Source organism: Crinia signifera, chromosome 7, assembly GCF_055691185.1.
Source record: "Crinia signifera chromosome 7, ASM5569118v1, whole genome shotgun sequence".
NCBI classification, from domain to species: domain Eukaryota; kingdom Metazoa; phylum Chordata; class Amphibia; order Anura; family Myobatrachidae; genus Crinia; species Crinia signifera.
The window spans coordinates 193,610,752-193,627,291 of NC_139223.1; the positions used below are offsets into that span (position 1 = coordinate 193,610,752).

Sequence of the window (16,540 nt, forward strand, 5' to 3'; positions counted from 1 at the left end):
ACGGCCTCTGCCTCGTGTCCGGGTAGAAGCCCTCCCCATTTCTGAGAAGCGTTCACCGAACTAATTCTGCACATACTCTGAACACATCCTGCTTTGTGCAGTTCTCCAATAATCCACATAGACCGCTAATGGTTTTGGAGCCATTGTGGATGGCATTATCCCAGAACTATATGGACCCTGTCAGAAGACAAAAACATTCCAAATTCTTCAGAGGCAATAATGTATCTGTTAGTTTTTTTTTTTTTTACCTGGAGCAGTGTTTTCTCCTTGATTTAACTGTAAATGTAAATGGGAGCTCCTCTGCCTTTCACATCGCACTGAAAACTCAGGTAATTGCCAGGTTGCTGCCTGGTCGCGGTGCGGTGGGAAAGCACCACACTGAATAACACGTGTCAACCAAACCCTGCAGTCCTCCTCTTGTTAAGTGTAAAACCTGGGTCACCTTTCATGGAATGGGCGACCTGGGTTCTATGTGAATGCGCTGGGTCAGACCCAAGAGCGCTATGAAAGCGGTATAACTGGTTCCGTATAGAATAGCTATTACTCTTGTGTATTTCTTACTGTTTGTTTTTAAATTTGCTTAGTTTTCATGTACATGACGTGTCATAGGATAGGCTATGACTATGAAACTGAAATTAGATAATAAACCTCGGTACTTGTTTCCTAGCACGGCCACAATCGTATGGGTCGTGTACCTTTAAGTTAAGGTACACGATCCATACGATGGACCCGATTTCCTTTGAAATCAGGTCCATTTTGCCGGCTAGGAGACAATATCGGGGGCATCGCGTCGGTCGGGACCATTAACATTGGTCCCGACGCGATGCCCCCGATTTTTCCATAGGCTTCAATGTTAAAATATTTTTGAACATTGAAATCTTGAAAAAATGTGAAATGGGCCAATATGACCCATTTCACATTATAGATGTCCCCGTCGTCACCCCACGATAGACGCCAACCCGAAGCCTGGCGAGCGCAGCGAGCCCGCGAGGGGCGGCGGTGCGCGTCCTCCGACCTTTTCATTCCCCTACTATCCACGTCGGCGTGGAGTTGAGAATAGAATAGTGTGGCGAGCCACCGAGCCCGAAGCGTGGCGAGCGCACGCGTATAACTTCACAGGTATACGCGTCCCCTCGCGGGGCTCGCTGCGCTCGCCACGCTTCGGGCTCGATGGCTCGCTGCGCTCGCCACACTATTCTATTCTCAACTCCACGCCGACGTGGATAGTAGGGGAATGAAAAGGTCGGAGGACGCGCACCGCCGCCCCTCGCGGGCTCGCTGCGCTCGCCACGCTTCGGGATGGCGTCTATCGTGGGGTGGGGTGTACGCCGTGACATTTGGGGGGGTTGGGAATATTTTACATTGAATCCAATGTAAAATCGGGTCCCAGGGACCCGATTTACATTTCATTCAAAAAAAAAATCGGGTCCAAAATCGGTCGGTTGCGTCGATCGCATCGCATGCGACCAAATCGCATGCGATGCGATCGACCCGATTTTTCCGACACGACCACCCCGATGTAAATCGGTGTGGCCGTGCTAGGAAACAAGTACCTAAACCTCAACTGGTGATTGCTGTATGACACTAAAAAGAGTATACCAACCTATCTGCTTTCAGGCAGAATTAATCAAGTACAAGGCTATAACTTCTTAAGTAGAAGCTGGTTGCTATGGGCGACTTCTAACAGATCCCTAACAGAATGTATGTTTTATTTAAGTTAGAGGACATGTTTTTTTTTGTGATTTATGTGCCCTAGGACTGTTCCATTTTTTTTTTTTTGTGTATGTTTTTATTTTATGTCCGTCCCCCTCCCCCCCTAACTTCAGGCTTTGAGTAAAATGCACATATTACATTTATTTAGACTTCTAAGTTATTTTTTTTGGTATTTCCATTTTTACAGTCTTGATACCCTGCCCTGTAATGTAATATCTTGTTGTTTGATTAGTCTATTTTGGAGGTTGAAGGATGAAATTCAGTTCAGTTTTGCATACGTGTGATAGGGTTGGGACTAGAGAACCCCCCGAAATGCACTTTCAATAGAGAATGGATGGGCAAAATAACACAGTAATAAGCCCGGCTCTAGGAACCAATAGCTGCATCCAGCTTTTGCCTAAATCTGTATACCTGGTAAGGGGTGAGCAATTTGCGTTCATTGTATGAAAATGCTGGCTGAGCGGGAGAATGTGGGTGGCAGGCCCAGTCCAATCCCCATCTATACCACTCCTCCCCCCCCCCCCCCCCAGAAGCTCCACCTGGTTATTTTTGTGTTTATCAACCTACAGATACTATTACATATAAAGTGAAATGTTAGTGGCTTTTATTAACTTGATTCATTGTGAAAAATGTCGGTTGCTTGTAGCCAACAGTGACACATTGAGTCATACATTACAAGCTTGTTGCTATGTTTATGGTACTATGCCACGTATTAGTAGTAATACTATATCTCTGCATGACCAGAGGTTACAATGATGCCTATGTTATGACTAGTAAAGCAGAAGACTGCAGTACCTACTGTTAGTTTTTCTGGATTTGCTCGTTACAAGAAAGTAAGATAAATGTAGAAGGCGAGCGTCCAACCGTTCTCATTATCATGTAAAAATGCCAGAAGCTTATATAATGCTTTCTTCACTGTTAGATCGGCCTCAGAAAATATGAAAACCTTGTCAGAGCCAACAACGTCACACAGCAGTTTGTTTGGGTGAGGATAAGTGCAACCTAGTAGCGTTGCTGCTTCTTTGGTTTATGGAAAGCTTTCTTCTCTCCCTCTAATCTGCCGTCATGGCTTTCTCCTATCTCTGCATATATAACTACCGTCCTATACACATGTATAAGATTACTGGTGACTTTCTGTCAGGTGCCAGCTTTTGATCCTATCTCAAGTATCCATGCGTCTGCAAACATTCTGCTTTTATTCAATTATGTAGCATATTATTTTGGTTTCAATGCATCTGAATGACTATCATTTTCTTTGTCTCCCCTACTTATTAGAAATATAACGTTGAGACCACTAAATGAGGTGCAGGGTCACTTTAAGCTGGTTTGACACTTGCTGTCTGTCATAGTATCTAGAAATTTATAGTTGGCCTTCTATTCTGAGGTTAGGAAATGCTTCTTGGCAGGCATCTGTACAGAGGAATTCCGTTACTGGCGGTGTGCCGTCTGGCATCAACGCAGTGCTGGGTGGCGCACATGTCAGCCAGTTGTGGTACCCCTGAAATGGTTTTCTCCCGCACTTCTGTGGAAACAAGTGAGAACATGTCGCTGGGCTATCCCTGAACAGTACATTGCATACATCTCACCAAGCTGACTCACCCCTGTAGGTATAACCTGTAGAGCCTACACACGTAGCGATGTGGGGAGATACGAGTTGTGAGCGCTGCTAGATCGCTCAATGCACAGCACAGAGCAATGTGTCAGGGCTAGTGTTTTCCGATGAACACTGGCACTGACCCCGGCAATTAACTAGATTTATCCAGCATGCTGGGTATTAATCGCCGGGTGATAGCAACGCATGGGGCAGCCCATCGCTATTGCTATGCCCCTATCCCGGAGCAATGTTAGGGGTATTTTCTAAGCGATCTATTGAGATTGCTTAGAATGTGCCCTTGGATCGCTTTGTGTGTAGGCCCAATAAGGCAACTTAGGTTGTTCACCATGCCTTATTAGAGGCACATATAGTGGAAGGATTGTTAAAATCACTGACAAAGGCCTCTTGCACACTGCACCTCGGGCCCAGGTTATCGCCAGGTTCCTGACTTAACAACCCGGGTGGAGGCGCCTTGTGAAAGCAACAAACCTTATCACCCAGGTTGAGCAACCCGCAAATTCGACCCGGGTTATAAGAAGGGTTAAACCCGGATCGCCCACTGTATAATGAGCATCATGGGTTTAATGTGAATGTGTCAGACCCGGGATTGCGATCCTGGGTCCGACTCATGTTCGTGATTTGAAAGGGGTATGATTTAACATGATCTGTTCCTCCTTTCACTAGTTTATGGAGCAGCGCAGCAGAAGACAGTACTTGTACTTTTATACATATTGTAGTGGCATAGAAATGTTTCTCTGCTCTTTCCTCGAGTCCTAGCACACCATGTTTTCAGGCTATTGGATAATGAAAAGCTGACTTACTCATACTGTCTGGGCTAGTAACTACTCCATCTTCTCCCATATCACCTGCTTCAGGGATACTTTAGGACAGGGTTGATAAACTAATCTACAGCAGTTATAGGCTGCTACTGATCCTTCAAATGTTCCTATGCAGTGGAAGAGCCAATACTTTCTGCTGCTTGTACGAATAACTAATCCTCTTTTTAATCTAATACTTTATTATTGAAGCAAATATTTATCTGATTGCACATTAACCTGGTCTTGCATTGATTTTTGTTCCCTGCTATTCCCCCTACAGGCTGAGGATTTGCAATCAGTGCAGTTGTCAGGAGGACCTAATAGATGGGAAGTGTTGACTCCAGCCCAGGCTGCGCTAAAGGATGAGGCTGGAAATATAGTCCAGCTTCCTAGTGGTGCTACGGTAACATCAAGTGGACAGTATGTGCTTCAGACTCTACAAAATCAGCATCTGTTTTCTGTAGCGCAAGGATCAGACACTGCTAACGGTACACTGTCTAACGTGCAGTATCAAGTTATACCACAACTTCAAACTTCTGATGGTCAGCAGGTTCAACTTGGATTTGCCACATCTGATAATGGTGGGTTAGACCAAGAGTCTGGTCAAATTCAGATTATTCCAGGAAACCATTCTGGTAGCCTTTTGTCCTCAAGTCCAAATATTGGTCAACTGCAGCAGATTCAAGGAGTTACAATTGGTGGCTCATCGTACGGCGCTCAGACCCAAGTCGTTGCTAATGTCCCACTGGGCCTACCAGGCAACATTACCTTTGTTCCTATTAACAGTGTTGACCTAGATTCTTTGGGTCTTTCTGGTAACTCTGAAGCGATGACGGGCATTACTGCAGACGGACACTTGATAAGTGCAGGCCAAGCCATGGACAGCTCTGATAATTCTGAAAGGACTGCAGAGCATGAGCATGTTTCTCCCGATGCTGGCGATACAAACTCGGAAACCGATTTGTTTGTGCCAACCTCTTCTTCATCTCAGCTTCCTGTTACAATAGATAGTTCAGGAATGCTCCAGCAGGGTGCAAACAACATGTCCGAGAGTCCATCTGGGCACGTGCAAACAACTGATCTTCAGGGAAACTACATCCAGACTTCAATTTCGGACGAGTCGCAGAATATGCAGACGTCCCAGTCGATGGTACAGCAGATCCAGCTTCAAGATAGCCAGCAGCAAACCAGTCAAGCCCAACTTGTGCAAAGCATTGCGCAGCAGGCGATTCAAGCTGTTCAGGCCGGAGGTCAAGGCATATCGCAACAAGCTTTGCAAAACCTTCAGCTGCAGCTCAATCCGGGAACGTTCTTAATTCAAGCCCAAACAGTGACTCCTTCTGGACAGATTGCCTGGCAAACGTTTCAAGTTCAAGGTGTCCAGAACTTGCAAAATTTGCAGATACAGAATTCGTCTCCTCAACAAATAACATTGACACCTGTGCAGACGCTGACACTTGCCGGAGGGGGTAATTTAAGTAGTGGTCAGTTGCCAAACCTTCAGACTGTTACAGTAAACTCAGTTGATGGTTCAGGAATCCACCTGCAGCACGGAGATCACTCTGACAGCCCAACAGGTATGTTTTATTAAGTATTTCTTCCTCACATTTGATTCTTTCGCATTCAGATAGAATGATTGTAACAACTCAGGGGTAGATGGATGAAGCGGTGATAAGGGAGAAGTGATCCATGGCAACCAATCAGCTGCTCTGTATAATTTTTATATTATGCAAATTATAGATGTTACTTCAGTGCTGATTGGTTGCCATGAGCCTCTTCTCCTCTGGCTCACTTTTTCTCCCTTAACACTGCTTCATACATTACCCCTCAGTACTTTAGAACTGACCCCCAACAACTGCTTTTGGGGATAGTGTCCTAGCTTTGCTAGTGCTATGTTATTACAGTAGTTAGAGCAGCTCTCTTGTATAAGTATAACATAAACCAAGTGATGTCATGTCCAGCACAGCTCTGATTGGTGGAGGTATGTAATCTACAGCTCCCCTACTGGCCCAGCAGCCAGATCAAGTCTGGTGGTTGCATTGTATTAGCCTTCCTGGAGACATGTATTGGTCCCCAAATTGGTTGGAAAAAAAAAAAATTCAGTGACCTGATCTTGTGTTAAGACAATTGGCCTTTAGGATAATGGCACGTAATTGCACCAGTCCTTTTAAAACTTGGCTTATGTATATACAGCCTCTATAATATGCATCACTTTATAGATAATGTAATTATTCTTTAACATCAAAACATATAATCGGGTCCGTTCTGTCCATAGCAAATATATCTTCCGAAATGGCTTTGGTCTGGGAGTAGAATTGAGCATACTGAGGAACGCATACAAACACCGCACAGATAGGGCCCTGGTGGGAATCAAACCCATGTCCCCTGCACCATGAGAAGCTACATGACTCGTTATGATGTATACATAGAACATCACTTATCTGTCGGTGATAAATCAGGCATGTCCAACCTGCGGCCCTCCAGCTGTTATGAAACTGCACATCCCAGCATGCCTTGTCATAGTTTTAGCATTCCCTAATAGCAAAACTGTGGCAAGGTATGATGCGATGTGTAGTCTCCTATCAGCTGGAGGGCTGATGGTTTGACATGCCTGTGCTAATTCTTATCCTAAATAGCTGGAATATTAAAGCATTATCCATTTGTCTCTTGTAATTGGTGGGTTTCTACTCATACCATCTGTGCTATAATCCCAAATATTGATAAGACTTTCTGTATTCATAATCAACTGAATGTTACATTGTAGTACTGTTGCTACTTTACAGTATCAAAATGCAAACATTCATAAAACTAAAGTCAGTATTTAATGTATAGATGTGGCGACTGTAGCTGTGCCCATACACGGTACAATTGCCGGGTGTGATGAGATGCACATCCCATTGCACAGCTCACCAAGTGTATGCTACACATACTTTTTGTACTATTGCATCTCATCGCATTGCAAAACCTATGCGATGAGATCTAGTCCAAATTGCATACAATAATTGTTTAGTGTTCCTTCTAGGAACTAGGGCGGGGGGGGTCGTACCGGGTCTGCCGACGTCACTGTTTTGGGTGTGCCCAGGCTGCCGACGTCACAAAAGGGGCGTGCCCTCGCAGTCACGCAAAGGGGCGGGCCCGGCCGGCGGCATCACGCAAATGGGGTGGACCTGGCCACCTGGAAGGCTGTACACTGCCGGGCAAGTGCCGGGCATCGCTATGTACAGCGGCGCTGGGCTTCCCCGGTCACAACAGAGGGGACAAAGGCAGGCTGTTTTAGCGGGGTGCTGCCAGAGGGGCAGGGCGCATTTTGCTCTTTAAAAATCTGGCAGAGCGCAGCGCCCTGCTAAAACAGCCTAGCGGGAACACTAATTGTACTGTGTATGGCCACACTGCATATGTGACTAATTTAAATAAATGTATAATGGTTGTTCACTTACAATGGATTACTTACCTATAAAAATTGGGGTACAACTTCACTGTTTCTGGGTCTTTGAGAAATAATATGAAATTGCTAGTCAGACCCACATGGACATATAGTCTGTATAACAGCAGAAATTAACTGACACTAGGTGGCTCTGGGCCAGATGTATCAAGCTCCAGAAAGTGATAAAGTGGAGGGTGACTGGCTGGCTGTTTATCACCCCCTCCCCCCAGTTGGATGCTGGAATCAAAGTTACAGGCAGGAGCCATGGGCATTTTATGAAGGTGAAAAAACTCATAAATCAGTACTTCCCCCATCTAGATTGGACATGCATAATAGCGCTACAGCAATCTAGTCTTAGGAGTGGCCCTTTCACAAGGGCTTTTGCATGTGAATGTTCATTGTCTTGTCCTTTTTTTCTCAGTCGAAACGGCTCCACCCAAAAATAATTGGAGAGGAGACTGCGCTAGAATAATGGCCATTTTAATAAAAATTCAAGTTAGACACAAATGTATATGATCAACAATCAAAATATAAAAACGATATACAGTCATAAAAAAACAAAAAAACAGGAGGATGACCGGTTTCAACTGTTCTACAGTGGCACTCTAGGTTAGAGGGTCTAGGAGGATTTTTTTTAAATATGGAATGGCCTGTAATAATGCCACTTGAATGGAGGAAATGAAGTCTCAGGAATTATGGATGGAAATTTTGTCGGTAGATAAACGTAGTATATTAGAAAGTTCCATTAGTTGTATGAAATACAAACAGATGAATTTGTAGATCCTTCTTATTAGTAGATGTTATGTAGCTGATTGAGAGTATGTACAGTTCTGGCAAGTATATATTGCAAAGTTAGTAATATTATAATTACCACTCCAATGGCAATTAATGTTGGTAAACTTGCCACTCCATAAAGTAGAGCCAAATCAACATGGCTTCTAGATAGATAAAGGCCACCTGGGTGTGTAATCTTTAAATGACTGCTCCCGGCTATTTGATAGTATGGCGCACTATGCTGGAGTCCATCCATATCGTGATCAGCCACAGATGGTGATGGGCAGATGCTTGCAACAGAAGAGACTCCAGCGTGTTTCTCCTCCTTTAGTATTCAGGGGCTTCCTCAGAGGAAGCCGCCAAATACTAAAGGTGAAGAAACGAGTTAGCCTCTTCTGGTACCAGCATCTGCCTTTTTTTTTTTTTTCCCAGCACAGGCTGCATCAGTCCAAAAACTTCTAGTTATGCAAGAAGACTATTTGTCTTGTCTGGAGTGAATATTCCAGTCGCAGACAAAAGTATTTTATTAGAACATTTCTTACTCCAGAAACTTGATGTAACTTTTCAGTTTTTTCTGGACCTTAAACGCCCATCTTCTGGTGGACAGTTTCCAATAGAACTCTTTTATATTTGCTCATAAATGCCAAAAGGACATTGACGATACTTCCAGTATGGGAATGTCAGTAAGCAACTTCTCATATTTGCAGTCAAGTCTCATTAACACTTTCAAGTTCTGTCCACATGACAAAAGTGTAGATGGCCTTTTTACAAAGATCAATTCAATTAAGTTATGCATGGTCTTCAGAGAGCCAGGATAGTCAAAATAAAGAATGTCTGCCACTGTCTTTAGACCAAAGCTAGTCAACATAAAGGCTCTCCTCCAAGGAAAGAGTATGAAGATACTGAAGTGATGCCACCAGGGAGGAAGCAGCAACTATAAACTATAATGCGCTAGGCAGAACCAAATGGTCTGCCAATTTATTGGGTGACCATAAGGACCATTACAATGTATTTGAAGAGGTTTCTAATAGATTCCATGTTTCCTTGGAAGTTTAAACTTCTCTGTACACTCTAGTATTGATGCTTCCAAGGGTTCTTGAACGGATTTTGTTCAGGTGATTCTTTTGGCACCAAGTTGGGCCAAATTAGATGGGTCATTTTTATACCCAGAACCGTTTAATTCTCTGGACTTAGCCTGCGTGGTGAAAGCAGTGTGACTTTTGAAGCCAAAACTGACGACTGTCTTGAAGCTTATGCTTATAAGCCAGTTTACATTTAAACTATTGGAGTATATGGAATTAAGATTTCCTTGACAATTTTGGAATATTGACATGTTAATCAACATGGAATCCTTCTTATTGAAAGTTTTCAGTTCTCTGAAGATCATCCTTGATCTTGGTCCTACTATGAAGCCTGTTTTGGGAAATGTAAGGGCATCTAACAGGTCTACTGAGTGGGCTTTAATTGAAGAGCAGAATGTGGTCCTTTGTCCAGATAGTCTTCCAGATACATTATGTTCACATGAAGTTTTGAACATAAGGTTTGGTGTTCAGCAATTTTCCTACCATAGAGGCATCTTTAGGAAGCCCCCATGGTGCCAGTGTCCCCAATGCCATTTCTCTGCATCCATGTATATTTAGGAGACCCGATGTAGGACCAGGGTGGAATCATAGTTTTTACCTCAATATTTAAAGAGATTGACAAGTCCTTTTTCCTACGGTATCCGGTCCCTCGGTCAACAATGTCTAGGTCGACCACTATTGGTCAACAGAGACTAGGTGGACACCGAAGAATGGCAGACATACCCTAGGTCAACACACACTTAAGGTCAACATGTACATGGTCCGACAGTCAAAAGTTCAGCGTGAGTTTAAAAAAATAAAATAAAAAAATTCTGTTCATACCGACTTGGTTCATACTTTACTATCCAAGTGGTCATAATTATAATAGTGTGCCGAGTGCAGCGAGGCACCGTGCACGAAGCAAGGCAATCGCAGCAGCGCGGTTATACGATGTCCACATAGACACCCATGCACATGTTGACCATAAGCTTGTGCCGACCTCCTACCACTGTCGATCTAGGCTATGTCTATCATTCTTAGATGTTGACCAGTAATGATAGTCCTAGACATTGTCAACCCATTCAGGTTCACCAGCTGACTCCAAAAATTTTTCTAGATAAACCAATAATGAATATAATTAAGTCCATATTTCAAGTAAAACAATAAGGGGGCTATGCAATCCTCCGCCACTATTCCCGATGGGGGAAATAGAGACGGGGCACTATTCAATGCTGTCTTTACCGACAGCATTGAAGAGGGATAACGGCCGAACGAGCCCGACTTCAGAAGCGGTCGGGCACGTTCTGCCGATAACGGACGTGGATTGTTGCAATCCCAGCCGTAGATCGACAATCCACGGCCGGTTTTGCGGACATGCCCCCTTTTCGCCGATTGGCAGGCGGGGCATTGAATCCTGCCTGCTGATTTGTTGTTGGGCAAACCGCAAACGGGCCTGAATCACAGCTTTGGGAGGGATCGACAGCCATGATCTGGGATTGCATACCAACCTAAGACCAAAGAGTGTCTATACTAGAGACATCTAAGCAGATTTTTAAGGAGAAATAATACAAGAAACGATGTTGATTGTGAAAGAAACTATATTTAAGGTTTCTAGAAAAATCCTCTTAAGTCTCTTCTGTTTTATTTTCGTGTTATTCAGAGAATTTAGATTTTACAACATATTGGGTTTTGCCAAATCCCCATCCCACATATCAGCAGAATGTGTAATTGCCCTATAACTCTTAATGAATATTTTATTGCCTACTAGGATTTCAAGAGGAAATCTGCTGTTACAGGGCCACAATCACTATGTTAAGCTTTTACAGGTACCTGTTTGAAAGAGCAACGTACAAATTATTTTTGGAAGACATAGGGGGGTATTTAATCTGTGTCGCGATTTTTGCAGGCGAAAATAGCGGCATTCGCTTATTTAATGCTGCCGTTACGGACAGCATTGATGGCAGTCAAATCCAACTTCGTTTTTCTCGTAAACAGCCACAAATTGTCGAATTCACGGCTTATGTGACTTAAAACAACTGTAGGACAAGTGTCTTCAGGGTACTTAATGAATCTTGGTCATATATCACCCCCCTATTACTACCTTTGAGCATGTTGTTCAGGCCATCCATTCATTAGCTTGTGATAACAGTATTTCATGCAGTAACCCTCTGCACGCACACAGTCTGCATTTGGTTTAGAAGAGGGATTAATATAAGGAAAATAGCTGCTAATAGTTGGTGTGATCTGAAGTTCTGTAATGTTACAATGTCTCTTCCTTCCTTTCCCAAATCAGCTATACGGATTAAGGAGGAAGAACCGGATCCAGAGGAATGGCAACTTACCAGTGATTCTACAGTCAACACCAATGATTTAACTCACCTGAGAGTCCAAGTTGTTGACGATGAACTCGACCAACCTAATCAAGAGGGAAAAAGACTAAGGAGAGTAGCCTGCACCTGTCCCAACTGTAAAGATGGTGCTGGGAGGTTTGTATTTCGAAGACCTTAAAACAGTAATCCAAAAGTGTACCAGGCATCTATGCCGTAATAAATATTTCATATTTATGTAATAACTCTGAGCTTATTTTGCTTCATCTATTCAGCCCTTTGCTGGCATAGCAACTTAGGGACACATTCAATTAGCCGCAGGCTTTTGAATTCTATCGCACAGGCTGCCGTTTAATTTGAGCCTGAAGGAGACTCTAACAGAAATATGGGATCATGGGTGCTGCAGTTATCCCATTGGTCCAGGAACTTATCTCAGATTCTTTGAGTTAACACATGGTATTGGGTAATCTACAGAGCGAGAATAATGGGATGCAACTGAATAACCGGAAGTTAAAGCCCAAGACTGCCAGCCTGTAGTCTGTGATTTCCATCCTAAGCCAAGTAGTGTGTCTGGAGACTACTTGTTCAATGCACTATTACATGTGGGTGCATATGCTAAATGTTGCACATTTGCTTATAGTCTGTTTAGTATAAATCCAACAGACATCGCCCGCAGTCTTTTGTATTTTTGATATCACATTACACTTTATCAACTAGTCCACGTGCCCAAGCTGCTGTTCTGCTAGAGAATTGCATATTAGGATGTAAACTAGGGCTCTACCTGTACAGCAACGCAATCGTTGCAACTCCTGTTAATGCCAGTTATATAGTAATCCCTTGAGAAGTACATAATATGGATTGAACATAAATCTATAGAGTTTACTGTGCTTTTAAATTCAAATTATCTTTGTTCTCACAGTTTTAGTAGAAGCATTGGAGCCTGTTTTACCTGCCACAGAATACATTCAGTGTCAGGTGTTAATTATCTCTCTAACTTTTTTTTTTTTTTAGGGGTACCAATCTTGGAAAGAAAAAGCAACACATCTGTCACATCCCAGGATGCGGTAAAGTGTATGGTAAAACGTCTCATCTGAGAGCCCACCTGCGTTGGCATTCAGGGGAACGCCCCTTTGTTTGTACTTGGATGTTTTGTGGCAAAAGATTCACTCGAAGTGATGAACTGCAGCGACATAGAAGAACACATACTGGTAAGAGCAGTTATTTACTGCTGATCACTTACGAAGGCAGTGCTGCTGAGCATAAAAAAATCACTGTCCTGAACATTCAGAATGGGCTTGGTCAAGAATCCTTGTTTTGCACATAGGGACCAACACCAAAGTCAGTGTTCCACATACCCAAGCACCCAGCATCCTTAGATACTCTCTGGATCCCAATTAGAAGTTTGATCTGCACTGGGAAACTACAGATGGAGCCGGCCTTAACTTTGCAGGGCTGACGTTTCTATCGCCAGCCCCGCCAGCGGCCCGGCTCCCGCCAGTCGCTCGTGCGCCCCGTGGCAACGGACCTTGTCCTGGTGCCCCTCGCCGCCTCCCCCCCTAACCCTGCCCGTCTCCCTGAAGCGGAGACGGGCAGGGACCCGCATTGCCACCGTCGAGAGACTGGGACGCGCGTGCGACGCACACGCGTCCCAGTCTCTCTCGCCAGTGCAAGGGGTCTGGCGAGCGCCGGCCAAAGATGGAACATGCTCCATCTGTATCTATCTTTGGTTTTCAACTTTGCCATTGATGGTCTATTTAATAGGTAGAGAGATCTGATCTATATTAAGTGTGGAAGTGGTGGCATACAGTATGTTGTCTGAGAATCGTAACAATACATTGCTTTTTTCATCCTGTTTTATTGGTCACAATACCAAATGCAATTAATATAATGTATATGATAGCACAATGTATTTAGAGTCTATCTGCCTCTGCAAGAGTCACGTAATAGGTGAGGGGGATGGGTCCAATGGATGTATTGCACAGGAATTTCTAAAAATAATTACATTGTTTAAAGATAGTATATTTTATTTATTTTATTCAAAAACATTTTTTTAATAAATTTTTGCATCCATCTTTTATCCAATAGGTGAAAAGAAGTTTGTCTGTCCGGAGTGTTCCAAGCGATTTATGCGTAGTGATCACCTTGCCAAACACATTAAAACCCATCAAAATAAGAAAGGCATTCATGCCAGCAGTGCTGTACTGGCATCCATAGAAGCTAAACCAGAAGATACATTGATAACTGCTGAAGGTACCACCCTCATCCTTGCAAACATTCAGCAGGGATCCGTATCTGGCATAGGAACTGTAAATACCGGCGGCCAGGATCTCCTCTCCAATTCCGAGATTCCTTTACAGCTTGTCACAGTTTCCGGAAATGAGACAATTGAGTAAATATCACACAACACCTATTAATTGTGGTTATTTTTATACAGTAGTGGAAAAAAACCCTTGTTCTTGAGTTCTTAGATATCTTTTTATTGATGTGCAAACTTTTTTGGATTGACAGTAACTTGGTTATACATGACACTGAAATGCCTTACTTTGTATGCTATTCCATAAGTATGAAGAATTGGTAAAATTGCATGGCTTTTGTAGGTACTTCTGGAATCTAGAATTGATGACATTTTACCATGACACATACAAGTATAAATAATATCGACAGATGGAGATGGTAGTCTAACCAAATGCATCAATCCAGTGTGGTTTAGTGTAAAAAAAAAAAAAAGATATAAAAATAAATACGGCAAAAAAAATAAATTCAAAAACAAGAAAAAATTAAGAACATGTTGGTATTTATCTATTGTAAGATAACAAAGTTGATGGGTGACAAAAGAAATTATGTTATGAAATGAGATTTTGTAATTTTTCTTGATGACTGGAATTTTTATTATGCATAACTGACAAATCACGTTTCCCAGCGCATACCTGGCTTCGGTTTCACCACCAACCTCTCGATTGAACAACCGACTTGTTTTAATTAGGTGAATCTGTGTACACAATTTTAAACGATTCTCTTGTAAAAATAAATAAATTCTACAACAAGGTTTTAACTGGGCAGCAGCCGCTGTCTAGATTGTTAAAAACAATAAGCCATTTGTGAAGATTAATTTGCCAAAAACCAAATCTTGTTTAAAATCGTTTTGAGTCCTGAAGGTAATATAACGAGACTTTTGTAGGTGGAAGTATTTTTTTTTGAATGGTAAATGTTCTGATTAAGCACCCATGTTCGTGAACACTGGTGGACCAAAAAAAACAGTGAACTTGTTCGTCATTCAACCCATCTTTCGATTTCGAGTACTCCGACATAAAATCCATCGTTGTAAATGAAGTAGTCTAGCATATGCAAACATGATTTCAGGCATTTCCATAGTGACAATAAAAGGCATACAGATCCTAGTCATGGGGGGGCGGGGTTGGAAGGGAGAATATACAAGGGGTGTTTTTTTTTCCTTTTTTTTTTTTTTTTTCTTTTATCGTTATATTTTTTTATTTTCTTTTAAACTTAGTTGGTGAATCAGCATTTAAACAACCTTTTTGCTTCTACCCATTAAAAATTGTATGTATCGAATACATGTACCTGATAAATATGTATATGTTTTTTTTATTATGTTGCTGTATTTTCGTTTTTATTTTTTAATAATTGTTTATATTTTCAACTATAGAAAGTGTACAAATACAAAGTTACATTGCAGGTATGTAAGGTCTATACCATTTTTCTAAGACGTAGCAAAAGAATAAACTGCAGCACCTACAACGACAGTTCACCTATTTACAGGCTTTGTTTGGGTCTATTTCTTATTGTTCTGACCACCTCAGATTTAAACGCTACCTTTAAAGTGTATGTTTAAAGTGTATTATAACAGTGTGGTAGTTTAATAAAACACTATTTTCTTTCTTTTGACTTTGCTGTTTTCATATTCATTACTTGAAGATATGTCCGTTCCTTAATCCTATAACCATCTAGCCGTTTTAATAGATTCTGCCATCACAAGTAAGAGCCACAATTTTTATGAAGGCGACTTCGCCTGTAAATCACTGAATGTGTACATTTATAGTCCTGAACATGCAGTTGTGGTTCAAAGACCTTTTTAGCAGATTTTTTTTTTTCCGGGAAAATATTTGATGTTCAGAGCTTTCATTATATATATATTTTTTAATTATTCGCTTAAAACAGATGCCTATTAAAGTGGCCAGTTGAATGTTTGAGTTGCCTGAGAAAATAAAAGTATCGTCAACTATTAAGCTAATTTTAAGAGGCCCGTTAGTAATCGGTAACATGGTTACCAATATAATTCTTATTTAATTCCAAGCCATAAATCTGTTAACTACGATCTCTTCCTGGGAGTAGGTGATTTTTCTTTTTGTATTTTATTTTTTATGCAGAATTCATTTTTCTGCTGCATGATTGTTGACCAGTAAGTGGCTCTGCGCCTCAAACTGGGTTACTGGGCAGTGACAGATTCTGTTCTAATATTTTAAGATTTAATGTTATCCGAAAGATCAGATGTCATATTTAACAAATAAGTGCACAGTATTATAATATATTTTTGCAATGCTCACTTTTTTCCCCTTTTCTTTTGGATATGGGGAGAGCTTCTTCATTGGACAGTTGAGACAGAGGCCTGTAATCTTTGTGTTGTAGCTGTGCTTTTGCTTTTAAAAGGAATTGTGCCCTTCACATATATACTCGTACAAGTTTTCTTCTTCAATAACCTATCTAAATAGGTTTCAAATGTTAAGTACCATTGGCGATTTTCTTCTAAAAGCCCTTTAAAAGACTATTTTTCTTTGGTAATTTCAATTTGAAATGTTTTTAAACTTTAACTG

The 16,540-nt window shown here is 41.9% G+C and overlaps 1 protein-coding gene across 4 annotated transcripts in view; it reads left to right on the plus strand.

Moving 5' to 3' along the window:
• Positions 1–15,614, plus strand: part of SP3 (Sp3 transcription factor) — a 36,263-nt gene extending 20,649 nt beyond the window's left edge. For 2 of the 4 annotated variants that reach the window (XM_083154780.1, XM_083154782.1), the window contains 5 exons: positions 2,636–2,698; positions 4,406–5,702; positions 11,678–11,870; positions 12,723–12,919; positions 13,797–15,614. In XM_083154780.1, the coding sequence (XP_083010906.1) occupies positions 2,636–2,698; positions 4,406–5,702; positions 11,678–11,870; positions 12,723–12,919; positions 13,797–14,104 (2,058 nt within the window). In that variant the 3' untranslated portion in view covers positions 14,105–15,614. The remainder of the gene's footprint in view (positions 1–2,635; positions 2,699–4,405; positions 5,703–11,677; positions 11,871–12,722; positions 12,920–13,796) is intronic. The other 2 variants (XM_083154781.1, XM_083154783.1) reach the window with 1 other exon arrangement.
• Positions 15,615–16,540: the final 926 nt, after the last annotated feature.